Source organism: Priapulus caudatus, unplaced genomic scaffold, assembly GCF_000485595.1.
Source record: "Priapulus caudatus unplaced genomic scaffold, Priapulus_caudatus-5.0.1 Scaffold720, whole genome shotgun sequence".
Classification (NCBI taxonomy): Eukaryota; Metazoa; Priapulida; class Priapulimorpha; order Priapulimorphida; family Priapulidae; genus Priapulus; species Priapulus caudatus.
In genome coordinates, this window is record NW_014577781.1 from 69,127 (window position 1) to 86,483 (window position 17,357).

A 17,357-nucleotide genomic window follows, 5' to 3' on the forward strand; every position below is an offset into this window, starting at 1 on the left:
CTCACTCACTCACTCACTCACTCACTCACTCACTCACTCACTCACTCACTCACTCACTCACTCACTCACTCACTCACTCACTCACTCACTCACCCACTCACTCACTCACTCACTCACTCACTCACTCACTCACTCACTCACTCGCTCACTCACTCACTCACTCACTCACTCACTCACTCACTCACTCACTCACTCACTCACTCACTCACTCACTCACGCACTCACGCACTCAGTCGCTCACTCACTCGCTCGCTCACCCACTCCACCCGTGCCTCCCTCCACCTGCCTTTTTCATTACTTTTGCTCTTTCCCCATAATGTTAACACCGTGCTTGCAAATATTTGATGTTCTGATAACATGTTACATTACCTTGCCGGGAATTGTATTAATGTTTATTGAACGGTTCCTGTTGATTCTTTACCTTGTTTCGCTTAAAATGACATTTTTCGAAATGTCAGCCAGATATATGTTTCGTACCCAGTAGCACACAAAGAAATCATCCACGTGCTATACGAAATATAGATTGTTAAAGATGGATAACTGTCTGTCTGAGTAAACTAACTGTACTAAGCCCTATAATTGTAGCCTTTCAGTCGAAATCCCTGCGATGCCGACAGATGGGTGGGTGTGATAGGCACTTAAAAATATCAGACGCTGCGTTGTTGTGCATGGGACAGATGCATGAGTTTGATGCAAATTTAATTAGGGAAAGTCGGACACGTCCCGCGCGCTGTGAATTTAATTTATTCGCATTAAACTGATTGTGTCGCCCTAATTAAAATTGGCCGCAAGAAGCAGATGGTTGATGGCAATCAGAGCAGATACCCACGTCGTTGCTTGACACCAAGTAACCGAACTCACGAGAGCATGAGAGATAGTACATGCAATTACTGTTATCAGCACGCCAGCACTGTTCTCCTGCGTCCCCCCTCTCTCTCTCTCGCGCGCGGCCCTCCCCCCACCACCCACACGGCACGCGTGACTCCGCTGCCCACAGCAACGCTTCCGTGCGTGCCGTGAGCGCTAGGGAGAATAGAAGGCGATTCACGGAGGATGTGCGTGTCGTCGGCTTTACCTACACGGCTGGCTACGGGCTCTTAGCAACAGCGCCACTGCTTTTAACCTGTCTCCTTCCCGACTCTCCTCATCAGTCATCCTGCCGTGTCCCCCGCCTCCTCCTCCTCCTCCTCCTCCGCCTCCTCTGCGTCCTCTACTCCACATGCCATTAGTTATGTTACTGGGCGCTGCCTTCCCCATAATTGCCCGCCGCATTAGTATTACCGTCACCGTGTTTGCAGTTGCTATCCGTTACCTGCGCTCTGCAGCGAGCGAATGTGTGTGTAGTGCACATGTACTAAAGAATTCATGTTGATTTTGATGTATTCTGCGCGCGCCCCAGAGTTATATATATATATAATTACTAGCTATTACCCGTCTCCAGACGTTGGTTTGAGTGTGGGTATGATTTGAGGGAAGCGCGTTTTTACATTTATCTCTCCTTTTAGTTGAGGATGTATTTACAGTAAATACTGATATGTAGACTCGAGATCATATATCAATATTTGTTTAAAAAGATATATCTAATATATTATAAAATCTGAAATTTTACCCTTTGATAAAATTAACATACTCAATTTTTCAAATAAAGGGAAAGGTTTCCGTGGGTAATCATTAGTGGTACAATTTCACTTATTTAGATATTATTTTTGTAAATATCATTCGGGTGTTTCACGGAAGTTGATTTAGTATAAGCAAGGGATTCTATAAAAATAAGTGCAGCATGTGGAGTGTCTTGAAGTAGAATACTGTCTTCGGAAAGTCAGTGGACTTGCGGCGGCAGGGTGTTACACCTCCCGTTTGTGTCTGTATGATTATGTGCGACGACTGTGACGGCGGGTGGCTCGCTGTTCTTACGCACACACACACCTTTTATTCACACACACCACGGGCATGCGCAGCACAATCACCACGCGCACCCACGCACACACATGTCCTCTATCTACACAACTTGCTCACATGCACACGCACACACACGCATAATACATAACACACCCACGACCACGCAACTACACGCCATACATACTGACACGACGGCAACGCACGCACAGCCCACATGCACACACTCAAACACGCACACCAGCACACCTGACGACACACGTCACACATATCCACACATTCACAACTGCAGCCTGGTGATCGCTTGTGATCTAGGTTTGCTCTTAATTTTCGTCTCACAAACTCGTGCGCGGCATGATTGGTGTTTATACACCGCAGCCCGCAATGTCTTTGGTGTGTGCGGTGTGCGGCGTATCCGGCCGCAGGTGGCTGCGTGCTGTGCGTTCGTGCGTTGCGTTCGTCGGCGTGCGTTTTAGTGTGGCTTATGCTATGCTAGTCTGAAGGCCGTCCACCTAATTAAATGTTTATTATTATACCTTTAATCTACATTTAGATAGCCTACCATTCATCAATTCAAAACCCGTGAGAAAAACACGTTAATAGTTTTTAGTAACATCAATTTTCAAAAGGTTATTGGTACTCATATAGTGGTAGTTGTGCTCTCTGATAACATATCGAAACGGTTCTAAAAAATAGTCAGCGCACCCATACCACATTTACACACACGACGGCCGCGCACACACACACACGCCACACGCACACGCACACGCACACCGCACGACGCACACTTACATAAAAAACATACCATACCACACACACCACACGACACAACACACACGCCACACACGACACACGCAACACGCACACGCACGCACTACGCCACACGCACGCACGCCACAACGAACACGCACAACATACATACACACACACACACAACACACACACAACACACACACACCACACACACACACAACAAACACAGCACACACACACACACACACCACACAACACGCACACACCGACACGCACACACACACGCACACACACAACCACTCAAACACAGCAACACGACACACACACATTCTACATCACTAAAATACATAGCATGTACAGGTTGCTACACACAGCACACCACACACACACCCACAGCACACTACGCACACACACACACACACACACACACACTCCACTCACAACACCACACACACCACACACACACACACACACCTATCATACATACATACATACATACATGCTACAGTTGTACCCACCACGCGCGCCAACACCACGTGCACGTTCGGTAGCCAGGTGATTCAATGCTGTGATCTCGGATGCGCATGCCGATTGCCGATCTTAAATTTGTTCGGTGCGGCGTTGCGATTGCGAGACCATACGTCATCCACAAGCGTATTCAGCGCTACTCTGCTTGACTGCATGCGCATTGTCCCCGAGTTTTGCGATCTGGTAAAAGTTTGATCGTTGCGGTGTTTTTCGCCACGAATGAATGCCGGAAGATTCTTTCTTCGCGGCACATGAACTTTTAGGTTTCCACGGCACTGAACAAGTCACGTTTTAACGTCGAAAATCGCTTCTTTAACGTAGAACGGAATCTAAGTGTCGCCCGACCCCGCCCCCACGAGGGGCCCCCTCCATCTCGATTCCCCCAGCTCGTATCTGCGGCAGCGAGCACACGCGACACTGGTCTTGAGCTCGACGACAGGAGTAACTACGTAGAAAACGACACTTACGGCTCCCTTCCACTATTATATTAAGGTACGATATATATACGACATGAGCCGCGACTAACCGGCGGCGGGGTTGTGAACAGATAGACAGACAGCCAACAGACAGACAGTGTAGGACAGGCTACGACAAGCACGAGAGACCAGCAGACAGAGGCCCGCATCCCCGTTATCACTCTGGATTTCTTATTCGCCGGTTTGAGACCAGTACGAGAGGAGCAGAGACGATCCGACACGAGAGAAGAGAGACGGACGAGACCGCCACGACGAGAGAAATGGAGAGAGACTGAAGACAGACCAGACAGACACGAGAGAGAGGAGACGAGAGAGCAAGCAGATGAGAGCAGACGCGACTGAGAGAAAAGAGAGAGAGAGATAGAGACGAGCAGAGGAGACAGCATGAGAAACGAGAGAGCACGACGCACAGAGACAGAGACAGAGACAGAGACAGAGACAGAGACAGAGACAGAAACAGAGACAGAGACAGAGACAGAGACAGACGGATAGGTGTAGAAATTGTTGGGTGTGTATTGAAGGCCCTCACAGACTCACAGTCACAATGATCGGCACGCAGCGTTGTTAGCTGTGCGGAGGTAGGTCATTGCACTGCGGTGCGCAGTGAAGTATTCACTTTCACTCAGGGACCTGCAGGACGGACCCACAGTTTTGATCTGTTTTACAAAAGCGGGTCTGTTCCGCACCCGTCTGAACAAGTTTTCTACTAGCTGTACTATTGACCTAAGGGTATGTTTACCCGACCTAGGTTGCTAAGTAGTAAACCAATGGAGGTCTCGTTTAGTGTATACAATTTTTTACGCGAAGTGCCGGTAAAAAGAATAGGCGGAGGTGGTGAGAATATGGGCAGGCAGTGCCCATTAAAGCAGCGTTAATAGCGCCTGGAATTTAAGTGATACGCTACCGATTACGAAAACAACGCATTAAACGGATTAATTTCCGACAAGACCGCGTCTATCGAGCCGATTAACCGAGAAAAGCCATTTCAACTCCGACTATAGCTGACAATCAAATTCTCTAAGCCGATTAGGTCATTTAACTTGCAAAATTGCACGTTGCGTAGTTAGGCGAGGTTGACTATGAACAGCACGCGTGGTAAGCGTTGCAGCTAATGATGCAGGCCATACTTGTTGCACGCCGTCTTGCTGTTTGTCATTACGTAATGCACGCGTGTGTACACTAGAACATCGTCATAATCTAACACATGCACGCACGCGCGCACACAGTAGCACGTCGCGATTGTCTTACACATACACGCACGCGTGCACACCGTAGCACATCGTGATTATCAGGAGTAGATAATAGGGAATCTCTATATAGAGCTCTATATGACTGTGTATTTGTGCACAATGGCGTGCGCGCTATAGGAATGTGTGTTGCAGCGGTGTATTGGATGGTATTGAAGTGAAGTTATTAGGTCAAATCAAACATTAAGACTATTAGTATTACTGGTACTGGTAGGTCTAGTACTGACATGTTGTATTTATTAACCATCATTTTATTATTGAACCGGCCCAAGTGCCTGTGGATGTTACCTTGTGGGCAATGAAATCAGTTACCGGGTTGATCAGCTGACAACCTATTGGAAAACTCCGTTAAAACACTGCTCAATGGGCCCAAGTAAAGTAAGGGAATAGTACGTATAGGCAACCTGGAAATCCGCGTCTCACTCAATTATAATCTTGAGAATACTATAACTAGAGGGAAGTGAGAATCATAACTAAACTGCTGCTGCTGAAAAATTGCACTATTATAACGCATCACGGCCCGTTTCCAACGATTATGCTTATATATATATATATATGATAATATATATATATATATAATATATTATATATCATATATTTATATATACTTTATGAAAATACTAGCTACGGCTCCATCAAGCTTCTCTGAATGAAGTCCTCATATGTGTACTGCAGCCATTTATGAACTATCACTGAACTGATATCAAGCCGCTATTATAATGTGCCAGCCTACAGTTTGTAGGGGCGGCTTTAAATGTCACCGCTGCTCAAGTAATCTAATTGAATTTACAAATCAATCATTATCACCTCCGTTGAAATGAAAATATTGCGTTTTGTCTTTACGCTCGGTACAAAAATAAACCGCTTATGACGGTTTGCAAACTAGAAATGTTGGCTTTCTAAAACCAAAAAAGTCCAACAGTTATGCCGTGAACATTATGTTAGCATAGTATGTGGTACACCTAGTGCCCGCCACGTCCATTCATTGTGTATTTAGACGTAGTTTACATGCCTATGACTTGAGTACTCAATTGGCAGTATTTAGATATCACATGTTTGCCCATATTCTTAAGTAAAGCAAAGCGCTATTCACAGGTGCTTGTTTGTTCGACCGCCAATAGCCTAATTGCCTAACAACACAGCTAGTAAAGAACACTCTAGTATCTGTATCAGGAGTGTGCTATTATATGTTTTTAATGTCATTAGCTACTGTATGGCTTTGTGTGCACATGCAGTATCCATATTAGGCTTCAGCTCAGTAATATTAGCGTGTCCTTATCAGAATTCTTCTACACAGCTTTTATCATTGAATTATAAGCCAAGAAGCATGACTTATAATGGTATTAATTAAATACTAATTAATTGTATCCCCGCGACGAAGTCCGGCCGGGATACTATTGGGTGTCATGTCTGCTACAGCCGCCGCCGCTCCGTCTGCCGCAGAGATTTTTCCTTCCGCTCTATAACTCGACCCCTAATTGACTAGCCATGACCAAACTTGGTCTAGTTACACATATCTTGGGGAGAAGTGTGGGCAGCGTACCAAAACCAGGTCACTGCGACCTTTATTTTTCTCTTTCGCTCTATAACTCGGCCCCTAATTGACCTAGCGCTACCCAAAAACCAGCGTCACTACGACTTTATTTGATCTTTACCTTTACCTTGATCATATTTTCCTTCCGCTCCTCAATAACTCGGCCCCTAATTGACCTAGCGCTACCCAAAACCAGGTCACTGCGGCTTTTATTTTACCTTAACCTTGACCTTCATCATATTTCCATTCTGCTCTATAACTCGGCCCCTAATTGACCTAGCACGACCAAACTTGGTATACTTACACATCTTGGGGAGAAGGTGTGTCGTGTACCGAAACCAGGTCACTGCAACCTTTATTTGACATTTACCTTGACCTTGACCTTCATCATATTTCCCTTCCGCTCTATAACTCGGCCCTTAATTGACCTAGCGCGACCAAACTTCGTATACTTACACATCTTGGGGAGAACACGGGGGATACATGTGGTTGGCGACAACTGCCTTTTCTAGTTAATCCAGTAAATACGCTTAAAACGCTAACCGGATAGAATTCTGTATAGAGTCGTATAACTTAACTGCCATCTCGCATATATACATCAGGGTTAATAATTAATGACAGATTTTGTCATTATTAACCCCTGATATATGTACATTATATCAGAAATAGATAACCTACAAATAATATAAAGAGTAAATAAAATGTTTTCATTCACTACCTGATACAGTATAGATTTCCGCTATAGTGCGACACCACCAATTTTTACGTAAGGGGGTTCCACTGTATATTTATGTAAATATAATGCATGACGATGCAATTTATCTATCCATTTATAGGCCCAAGGTGTCTTTAGTTTTGACAGAGCATGCGTTTGGGTTGTGCTTCTGATTACCAGAGTCACATCGACAGCACGTGTATAATATAATCGAGTCCATAATAGAAAATCTATATCTATAATATATAATATATATATATAGGCCTATATATATATAAATTATATAGAATGTTCTATTATGGACTCTTGATAAAATTATGCAATAATGTAACAGTGTGTAACAGAAATCCGATATTGTAAATCTGATGGCGAGAGGTGCATCTCGAAAGCTTGCGTTTTAGAATGAAAGACACATTAATCCTGTATTTACACCCAGGGGTAGATCCGGGACTTCTAGCAAGGAGCTATAGGGCCATAGCGAATGTAGAGTAGAGTAGAGGTAGAGGTAGAGGTACCCCCACAACTCCTTAAAAGAAATACGATTGAGAGGAGATACAGCTATGTCGAATGGATTCTGACTATATACATATTTTATAAGTTAATTTATTCGATTTCAACTGAGACAGATTTTTGTCACTGAAAAAAAAACAGGCTTGCAGTCACAAAGGCTAAGCATTTTGATGCCCTGGTGCCGTTGCGCCCTACTCTGAATTATTAGTGTTGGTGTGTTAGTTGCTACTAGTAACGTGCATATTTATACGTTTAATTTACGTGCGTGTACAGTGTATGATGTATTTTTGATGATATCTATCACTCCTGCTATTTATTGATTTGGTATCTAGGCCCTATATATGTTTCATTTGGTTGTGCTTGCAGGTGTTGGCATGGTTCTGACTACCGTGAGTGGAGTCGCATGGCGCATCACCTCTCCAAATACTCCCAACTGCTCTTGGCTTCTGGGGTTCCGTAACCACAGCAACGGCCCAAACAATGACGTGTTCGCGCCACGCAACTCTCAGACGTATGGAGGCCGGGGAGCGCACCCTTATTCTGGTGAGTTGGTGTTGGCTTCGTCATTCAATGAGTGTTCTCGATTGTTTTGGCTCCCAGTTGAAAAAAGTTGGTACACTGACTTCGTTTATTTTCCCCTACTTCCATACAGATTTCCTTTCATTATAGTGGATTATGTGCCTGTTCGCAAATAATCTTTCGGCGAGCGCACATGTCTTTTAAACGTGTATACATGATGAAATAGATCCTCTACCCAGCCCCAATAGATCTCATCAGTCGGTCAATCATCTGTCCCTCAAGGGTCAGGTCGCCGGCGTCCAGTCACCTCGGCGCGTCCACGCGTCCTCTCCGCGAGCGAACGCGCACGGGGCGTCCGCGGCGAGCGAACATCGGCGGCACAGTACGGGACGCTCTGTCCAGGAACGGCAACGCGACGTTCCGGTACCGGCTGAGACTCTAGCCCAGTTTTCCAAATCTGTTGATCTAGACTAACATATTCACGCTCGGCGTGCATTTTCAGCTATGCTGTACCCGGAGTTCCAGTTCCGACAACCCCCACCGTCCTACCAGGCATCGATGCAAGACTACCGGCTGAGACTTCTGTGGGAGAGATCAACGCCAGAGACAACTACCGCACCACAGTACTCTCCCCCACCTACCTACAGGTAAAACATCATACACCATACACACTAGCTAACACTACCACTACAGTATGCAGCACCAATTAAATACAAGAATAGGTTACCCCCACCCACTCACCAACTAATGAGTCCACCCCAGTACTCTCCCCCACGTACCTACATGTAAAACATCATACACCATACACACTACAGGGGCAGATCCAGGATTTGAGGAAGGAGGGAGTGCAGCCTTTGTAAAAAGGCACTGTTTTGTTCGCCTCTCCCCACCCCACCTGTCCACCAATTACCACTACCACTACCACTACCACCCACCACCATCATACACCATCCCCACCCCACCCCGCTCACCAACTAATGAGTCCACCCCAGTACTCTCTACGACGTAGCTACAGATACCTCCACCCACACTAGCTACATAACCAGCCGACCTTGGTATTTGCAATGCTCCGAGGATTTTCCAAGGAGATTTCTTTCTTCTGTTTCAAAGTATGGATGAATTATATTAGAGTTCATATTTTTACTTTTCCATGAGACATATGTTATTGCTAACACTCATATTGTCCTTGCTCATTGGCTCGGTCTGTTTTTGTATGTGTGCAGGTCAAATGCAGGTACAATGAGACCTATGCTCGACATTCCAGCTCGTAGCAACAGGAACCCATCACTACCTCCCAGCTACAGGTAAACCCTCACTTTTTATCATGCTATTCCATCTATATCCGCTGATTTTCGTATAGAGTTGGTATTATGTTGAGAATCGTTTTAGTTTGCCACCTTTGTGATGTTGCGTGTACAGGTAGTGTAAATAAAATTATGCACGCGGAACGTCTCATGTTATTATAGGGGAGTGGAGTTATGTAGCCGTGCAACTGCAGGCGACACTATTGCCAACGTGGTGTACCTTAATTGTGAGTCACGTGCGTAGTTGTATTTTCATGCCAGATTATTTGTCATGCAGGTCGCAGGAGAGCATGCTGGGATTACCGCCGTACAGACCACGGCCTACGATCAGCAGCTCACAGGTGCTGCCAGGCCAGCCAACACCACCGTCACTCCCACCCAATGCTAACTCCACACGGGCAAGCTCAAACCCGCCAGAGATCGCTGTTATCAGTGCAGAGACGGCTCGCAGCTCCGTGAGTACGGTGGCACAAGTTCACAGCAGTCCCAGCCCACAGATGGAGCCACAGGCTGAGGTGCCAGCTAGCAGCAACTCGTCTGCGCAGCCGTTGAATATGCCATCACCACAGACTCACGGTGGCGTGCCATCACCACAGACTCACGGTGGCGTGCCATCAGCTCAAACTCACAGTGGTGTGTCATCACCACAGGCTAATGTGCCATCAGTACACGCGCAGGCTGCTACACCACACAGACAGAAGCACAAGTGCAGGCGGCCGCACGCTCCCAGCATTCCCAGCATCTCGGCGACCGTTTCAGACGACATCCTGCAGGCGGTGACCCCGCGCACGACCCCGAACCCGCACCGGCCCGTCACCGACGCCCGCCCGCGGGCCACGCAGCAGGCCGTGACCCTCATGACGATCTCACGCACCAGGTGTCAGCCGACGACGACGACGACGACCCAGCACCCCGCGCACGCCCCGGTAGCTGCTGCGCCTCAGTCGGACGTCGCTCGCTGCGGGGGCGCGACGTCGACCCACGGGGGTCAGGTCGCCGGCGTACAGTCACTTCGGCGCGTCCACGCCTCCTCTCCGCGAGCGAACGCGCACGGGGCGTCCGCGGCGAGCGAACATCGGCGGCACAGTACGGGACGCTCTGTCCAGGAACGGCAACGCGACGTTCCGGTAGCTTCCCTGTCGGACGCGGCTCTCCAGTGCAGCGTGGAAGACGTGAGGAACGGTGGCAACCAGCCGCAGAGGGGCAGCGTGAGCACCGGTGTGGCGAACCCACACTGGTCACGTGATCAGGTTGCAGAAGCGAGAGTAGCACAGCCGACGATGGCCAGCTCACACACCAATCACACTAGTCTGCACGCGAACGGTGGCCTACAGCGAGTAGACACCCTCGGTGCATGTGGCGCGGTCACGCAGCTATAGCCTGCAACGTAATGCTTAGCCCTGTACTTGACCCGGGTTTCTCTGTTGAAAAGCAGCTGTTGTGTGAACAGAAAGAAAGCATGGCTTCAAGGATCAGCTATATATTTAAAGCAGCGTTCAGTGATATTGTAATGTTTTTAAGAATCTTTTTATAGCGCTGGTTCATCGATGTACCTCTTTTAGTAGTGTTTGTGGAGCATTCTGTACTGTAACCTTGTAAGTGGTACTTAATGAATGGATTTGTGTGTGGTCTAGTTGTATCGTCTGTTTTAGTGCATTATTATTATTTATTATACGTGTTATTTGTCGCAAATCAAGTCTTCCATGAGTTTTGTACAAACGGACGTTATTGTATGGGTGAAACCATGCACAGAAGTCGGCTGCGGTGAGTGACGAGCGAAACCGCGATGGTGCTGCTCACAGCAACGTGTGTGTTTGTAGTATCATAGGTATATGTGTTCAGTGAGATTTGTACAGTGATCAACATGAATCTTGTGAAAATCGGTTGTTAAATTCTTGCTGATTCTGCAAAAACCATTTCGAATTGTACATCTCTGTGAATGAGAGGAAAAGAATGAGAGATCAGGTAGGTCTGTGTGTATTGTTATATGTATGTGCATATGATCGTTACAAATCAAATGTGAGATATTTTTTTGTACGGCTGCTGTGTAAGTAACAGTCCATGCATGAAACATAAATTTAAGCTTCAGTATCGTGAGTGTAGATTGCATGAAGTAGATACTTGTGTAAATACAGCCCTCGCTTAATACACTAGTTGATCATTACTCGTTTTCCAGCCAACACAATAGAGAACCTGTCCACTGTGGTTTACGATTTACGTAATTCACTAATTTCGAAATATATATGTTCAGATATCTGAATTCGCTACATGTAAGCAACACAGCTAGTGCCAACGTTCAACAAGGACAACATTTTAGATTGTGCTTATGCTATAGATTGAATTCTTAACATTTATACAAAACTACAAAGTTATGAAAATAAATTCAGTGGTATAGTAAGTATATTGGGATAAAATGCCTATTTCTCATGTGGTTTCGTTATGTGCTGATTGTTGTGTTTTATTTTACTTATCATTTTGCAATTTGAATAGCAGGAAAAATAGATAGGGGAAGGGGTACTTGTTCTCTGGTGATTCGTCGCCTTATAAGCGTAATGAATAAAGTAAGCAGGGACGTAGCTAGCGGCCTGCTAGGGCAACGTCGACGGGCTAACTGCACAAGGTCAACACCCCAGAGCGCAAGCCACCCGTAGCTTTGCCCTTCTTGGCAAAATGAGTAAGCAAAACCTTTATGTGAATATATTTCGTTTAGCATTATGCCCTACTTCTCGTGAGTGGCACTGGCGCCGACCAACGGCGACGAAAAATGTACATAAATACGTTCGGCGTTGCGGGGAATCGGAATGTATAGCGAATTCGGCTCTCTTTTATTTTATTAGGAAGGCTATACGACTCGCATTTTTAAAGAGTTCTTTTCATGAGAGTTCTTTTCATACGCTCCTTTTTTAAAACACAGTTCTATCTTCCTACAAAATGTGATTTCTGTTAGCAGGTAGTAGGCACCCGCGCAGACACTATAGAAATATAATATAGAGACTAGTATAACTAGTATATTATTTCTATGATAGACACCCATCTATCGCACGTTGTAACGAGGTTAGAAAGATTTACCGCCTTTATAAGTGAGTGAATGGGATCAAAACTTTTCATATATAAATAGTCCTGAGTATATATATTCTCACTAATCACTATAGGTCTATTATTACGAAAAATAATATGTAAATATACATTTTGTTTATCAGCATACAATACTTCGATACATGGAACTCTATTTAAGTCTTTCCCCTTTTGAATACACAATCCTAAAAATGAAATGAAATTTATGCTAGCAGACAATATGCACGCGCACAGATACACGTGGCCCCGCAATCAATCGCACGCTTGAAGGAGGTGTAGCGTTTCGTGTCTTTCGGCGCCACCCGACGGCGCCACCGGTCGACACTAAATGGCTGGAATATTTTCTGCCTGGCATTACTGACGATAACTATTGAGATCAACATTTTTCGTATCCGTTTATCTCTGAGCGTGTGATCGCTACAAGTGTAGTATACTCCCTACAAACTTATGCATGGATAGGTTTCGTTGAGAACCATACACTACCAGATCACGTGCTCTGACACTACTTCACATGTTTGACACTAGCGCCGACCAACGGCAGTGAAAAATGGAATTAATTTTAGTCGGTGTTGCGGGTAATATGGGTTGGGCTCTCTCCTATTATATAAAGAGGCAATACGTTAAATATGTTTTATCGAACCCTATTCCTCATTATGTCATGTCATATTTTAACAAAGTATAATTTGTGTTAGCAGATAATACCCCATTATCTATCGCACGCATTAAGGAAGTTTTGAACATTTATCGCCTTGCAATTGAAGGCGTAAAAAGTGAGTCACTGGGATCAATATCTTGCATATCTAACTGCTCCTGAGTGTGTGCTCATTACACGTGTATACCGTCAACAAAATATATGTAGATATGTTTCGTTTATCACCGTACAGTACTACTTCTGCGCAACACTAGCGCTAACAAAGGGCTACAAAATGTACGAAATCGAGATGTTAGGGTGTTTGGACTTCCTCTTGTTATATAAGGGAGGTATTATTCTAATTAACCCGTATAGAATCCGATTCTCCAGTATTCCATCTCTATTGTAAATGCACAAATGCTTAGTATCTGCTAACATAAATCACATTCTGTTAGAATTTAAAAAAGAAATAATGAATAAATAATAAAATAACAGAGGCAGTTTAATATTTCAAATGTTAAACTTTATTTTATTATTTATTCATCATTTCTTTATTATTTCCGCAAAATATTATTTCTAATAACGGCAAATCGGCATATGCCCAGACAAATGCAACTGTATAAGTTAGACTACCTTATAGCATTGTCAGGCGTCAGGGCGCCATATAACAATTAAAATGAGCAATTGGAACCGACATTTTCCATATCATCGACGCTTTCCTCATTACACTCCGCGTGAGAATCCACGCCCTACTTTATAAGACATAGCAACAAAATCATCTTGATTTTAACAAATATAAGGCATGCGCGCAGAGTGATCTCACGCTAAAAGTTATGCCATATTATAGGGAAGTTAGAGTGACTGGGCAGTTTTCCGAAAAATAATGAATGCTGCTCGTCTTTCATTGGTAATGTTATTTTTAGATCAAACTAAACGAGTCTGCGCTCTCTGCTAATATTGTATTTGGCGGCTACTAAGCATGCACCAGTATAGTTTGCGCCCTAGAAGTTACGACACGTTATAGGCAAGATCGAAAGACTTATCTGAAGATCTGGAATAATTATCAAAGAGAAACATTGGGGTCAACGTCTTTTCATTGCACTGCACCGAGTCGGTGCTCTCTAATTTAAACATAATTTTACCACAATAATAGTTATTGTATCTGATATGAGGCATGCGTGCACATCTGACGCAATAAGCTGTAACAATGTATAGGCAAAGTAGGGAAACTTCGCAGTATAACTGCGAAATGTAACGTGACAAATTAATGTAACGTGACGATTAAGAACGTAAACAATTACATACATTGTATACATTGTATACATTGTATACATTGTATACATTGTATAGAGTCTTTAGTGTCACAGTCTAGCGCCAACCAACGGCGTAAAAATATGTCAATAATTTCCCTCGGCGTTGCGGAGGATTTCAGTAAGCATCTTATAATATTTATAGTACGGCATTAGGATCAACATTTTCACAACAAACTACTCGTGAGTTTCTACATTTTATCCTAAGCGTATAATGCAATAATATAATAATAATATTATAGTAGTTATATATTGTATAATAGTTCAACAAAACAAGCATTTGTTTGTCAGTGTATAGTTGTACTGTAAGATGAAAGCATTAGAACTGACGATTTCTGTATCATACAACACGCGAGTGTGTTTTCTCTCTATGTGCGATTTCTACAGAATGTTGTTTCGTCTAGCAGATGCCAAGCATGTACTCACACAGCGTGGACTATGTACGGCCTCATGCTGCAAACTATACGTATTTATAAGGAAACCAAGATGACAATTATTTTGTGGCGTTGGTCAACCTTGGTGTCTCGCGTGAAACGTAGTATATGTGCATGGTGGCAAAACAATTAGGATTGTTGTTCGAAATAATACATGTGAACTAGAGAGGAAGGAGTCACTAATAGTTTTCTCTAAAATGTCGATCCCAGTTCCTTACCATGGGCTTTAGCTACCTTATTTTGCCTGGAGGAGCAAGGCCACACCCGCCTTACGTTCTGGACAGTTTACCGTGCGTAGATCGTCGTTGCCGCTGTCAAGCCCTGAGGGGGAAACAGTCCCTTCTCCCCACCCTAGCTACAGCTCTATATGTATATTGTTGTTGAAGTTATACCGCCTAATCCTAGTGAGCACATACTCAGAAATAGTTTGATGAGAAAATGATTATCCCACTGACCCATTTCGTTAATTATACGGCGGCAAATCTTTTAAACATCCTTAAAACGTGAGATATAAATGATAGGGTCAGACAATTCTCTTCGCATGCTTACAAGAATGTTAAAGGAAACCAGACTTTTGGAAATATCAATTTAAAATGGAGTGGACATACTCAGAAACAGCTTTCTATGAACAATATTTATCGCCTTGTTTCCCTTATACAATAAGCTCAACATCCCGTCGAATAAAATTAGGCACATTTTCGCTGCCGTTGGTCGGCGCTAGTGTCGCGCATGAGGCGTAGTGTATAGTGAGTGTATAACGAAACATATCCATACGTAATATATACCTGTAAGAATCACACCCTCAGAGGTAGATAGATATGGGAAATGTTAATCCCAATGACTCATGACAGTAGTTGTCAGGCGGAAAATGTTCGATACATAAGATATATTATAGTGTCAGGCGTGTGTCAAAACGTAAATCACTATTTGTTAAAATTGTCTATTTAAAGAGAGAGGACATAATGAGGAATGGAGCTGTATGAGAGATGTTTAACATATTACCTCACTTCTATAGTACGAACTACGAAGGAACCCAATTAAGCGTCTTAACATCCCGATTCTGTATAGTTTTTGTTGCCGTTGGTCGGCGCTAGTATATCGCTCATGCGAAGCAAGGAGGCGAAGTAGTGTGTGATTCTAAATGAAATATATTTATATACAATTTGTATTGAAATAATATACCTGCAGTGGGAACATACTCTGGAATAGGTAGATATAAAAATGTCGACCCCAATCCTTCAGTAACTATAAGGTGGAAAATCTTTCAAAACCTTGAAGCGTTCGATAGATTTTAACAGGCGTGTGTGCGCGCATACCTAAGGCTACTGCCTGCTAACATAAAACACATTCTGTTAGAATTGAGCATTTGTAATGGAGAGGGCATAGGTAGGGAATCGTGTTCTATAATGGGATAATTAGCATAATACCTCCCTTAATATGTAACAAGAGAAAGTCCAAACACCCTAACATCTCGATTTCGTACATTTTGTAGCCGTTTGTTAGCGCTAGTGTTGCGCATGAGTGGTACTGTACGGTGCTAAACGAAACATATCTACATATATTTTGTTGACGGTATACACGTGTAGTGAGCACACACTCAGGAACAGTTAGATATGAAAGATATTGATCCCAGTGACTCACTTTTTACGCCTTCAATTGCAAGGCGATAAATGTTCAAAACTTCCTTAATGCGTGCGATAGATAATGGGGTATTATCTGCTAACACAAATTATACTTTGTTAAAATATGAGATGACATAATGAGGAATAGGGTTCGATAAAACATATTTAACGTATCGCCTCTTTATATAATAAGAGAGAGCCCAATTCATATTACCCGCAACACCGACTAAAATTAATTCCATTTTTCACTGCCGTTGGTCGGCGCTAGTGTCAAACATGTGAAGTAGTGTCAGAGCACGTGATCTGGTAGTGTATGATTCTCAACGAAACATATCCAGACACAATTTCGTCGGGAGTATACTACACCTGTAGCGATCACACAATCAGAGATCAACGGATACGAAAAACGTTGATCTCAATAATTAACGTCAGTAATGTCAGGCAGAAAATATTCCACACTTCCTTCAGGCGTGCGATTAATTATAGGGTCAGGCGTGTTTGTGCGCGTGCATACAGTCTGCTAGCAAAAATTTCATTTCGTTAGGATTGTTTTAAAGAGAGTAAAGACTTAAATAGATTTCTATTTATCGAAGTATTGTATGCTGCTAGACAAAATATATATTTGCATATTATTTTTTTCACAAATCATACTTGGTTAAAATTATGTATTTAAAATGAGATGGCATCATGAGGAATCAACACGCAAACACACACGCACGCACACGCGAACACACACACGCACACACACACACACACACACACACACACACACACACACACACACACACACACACACACACACA

At 43.8% G+C, this 17,357-nt stretch overlaps 1 protein-coding gene across 1 annotated transcript in view; it reads left to right on the forward strand.

Moving 5' to 3' along the window:
• LOC106813059 overlaps positions 1-11,896 on the forward strand; it is a 36,590-nt gene extending 24,694 nt beyond the window's left edge. The window contains exons 5-8 of the mRNA XM_014817103.1: positions 8,026-8,202; positions 8,681-8,825; positions 9,402-9,482; positions 9,760-11,896. Coding sequence (XP_014672589.1) covers positions 8,026-8,202; positions 8,681-8,825; positions 9,402-9,482; positions 9,760-10,861 — 1,505 coding nt within the window. The 3' untranslated portion in view covers positions 10,862-11,896. The remainder of the gene's footprint in view (positions 1-8,025; positions 8,203-8,680; positions 8,826-9,401; positions 9,483-9,759) is intronic.
• The last annotated feature ends 5,461 nt before the right edge of the window (positions 11,897-17,357 follow it).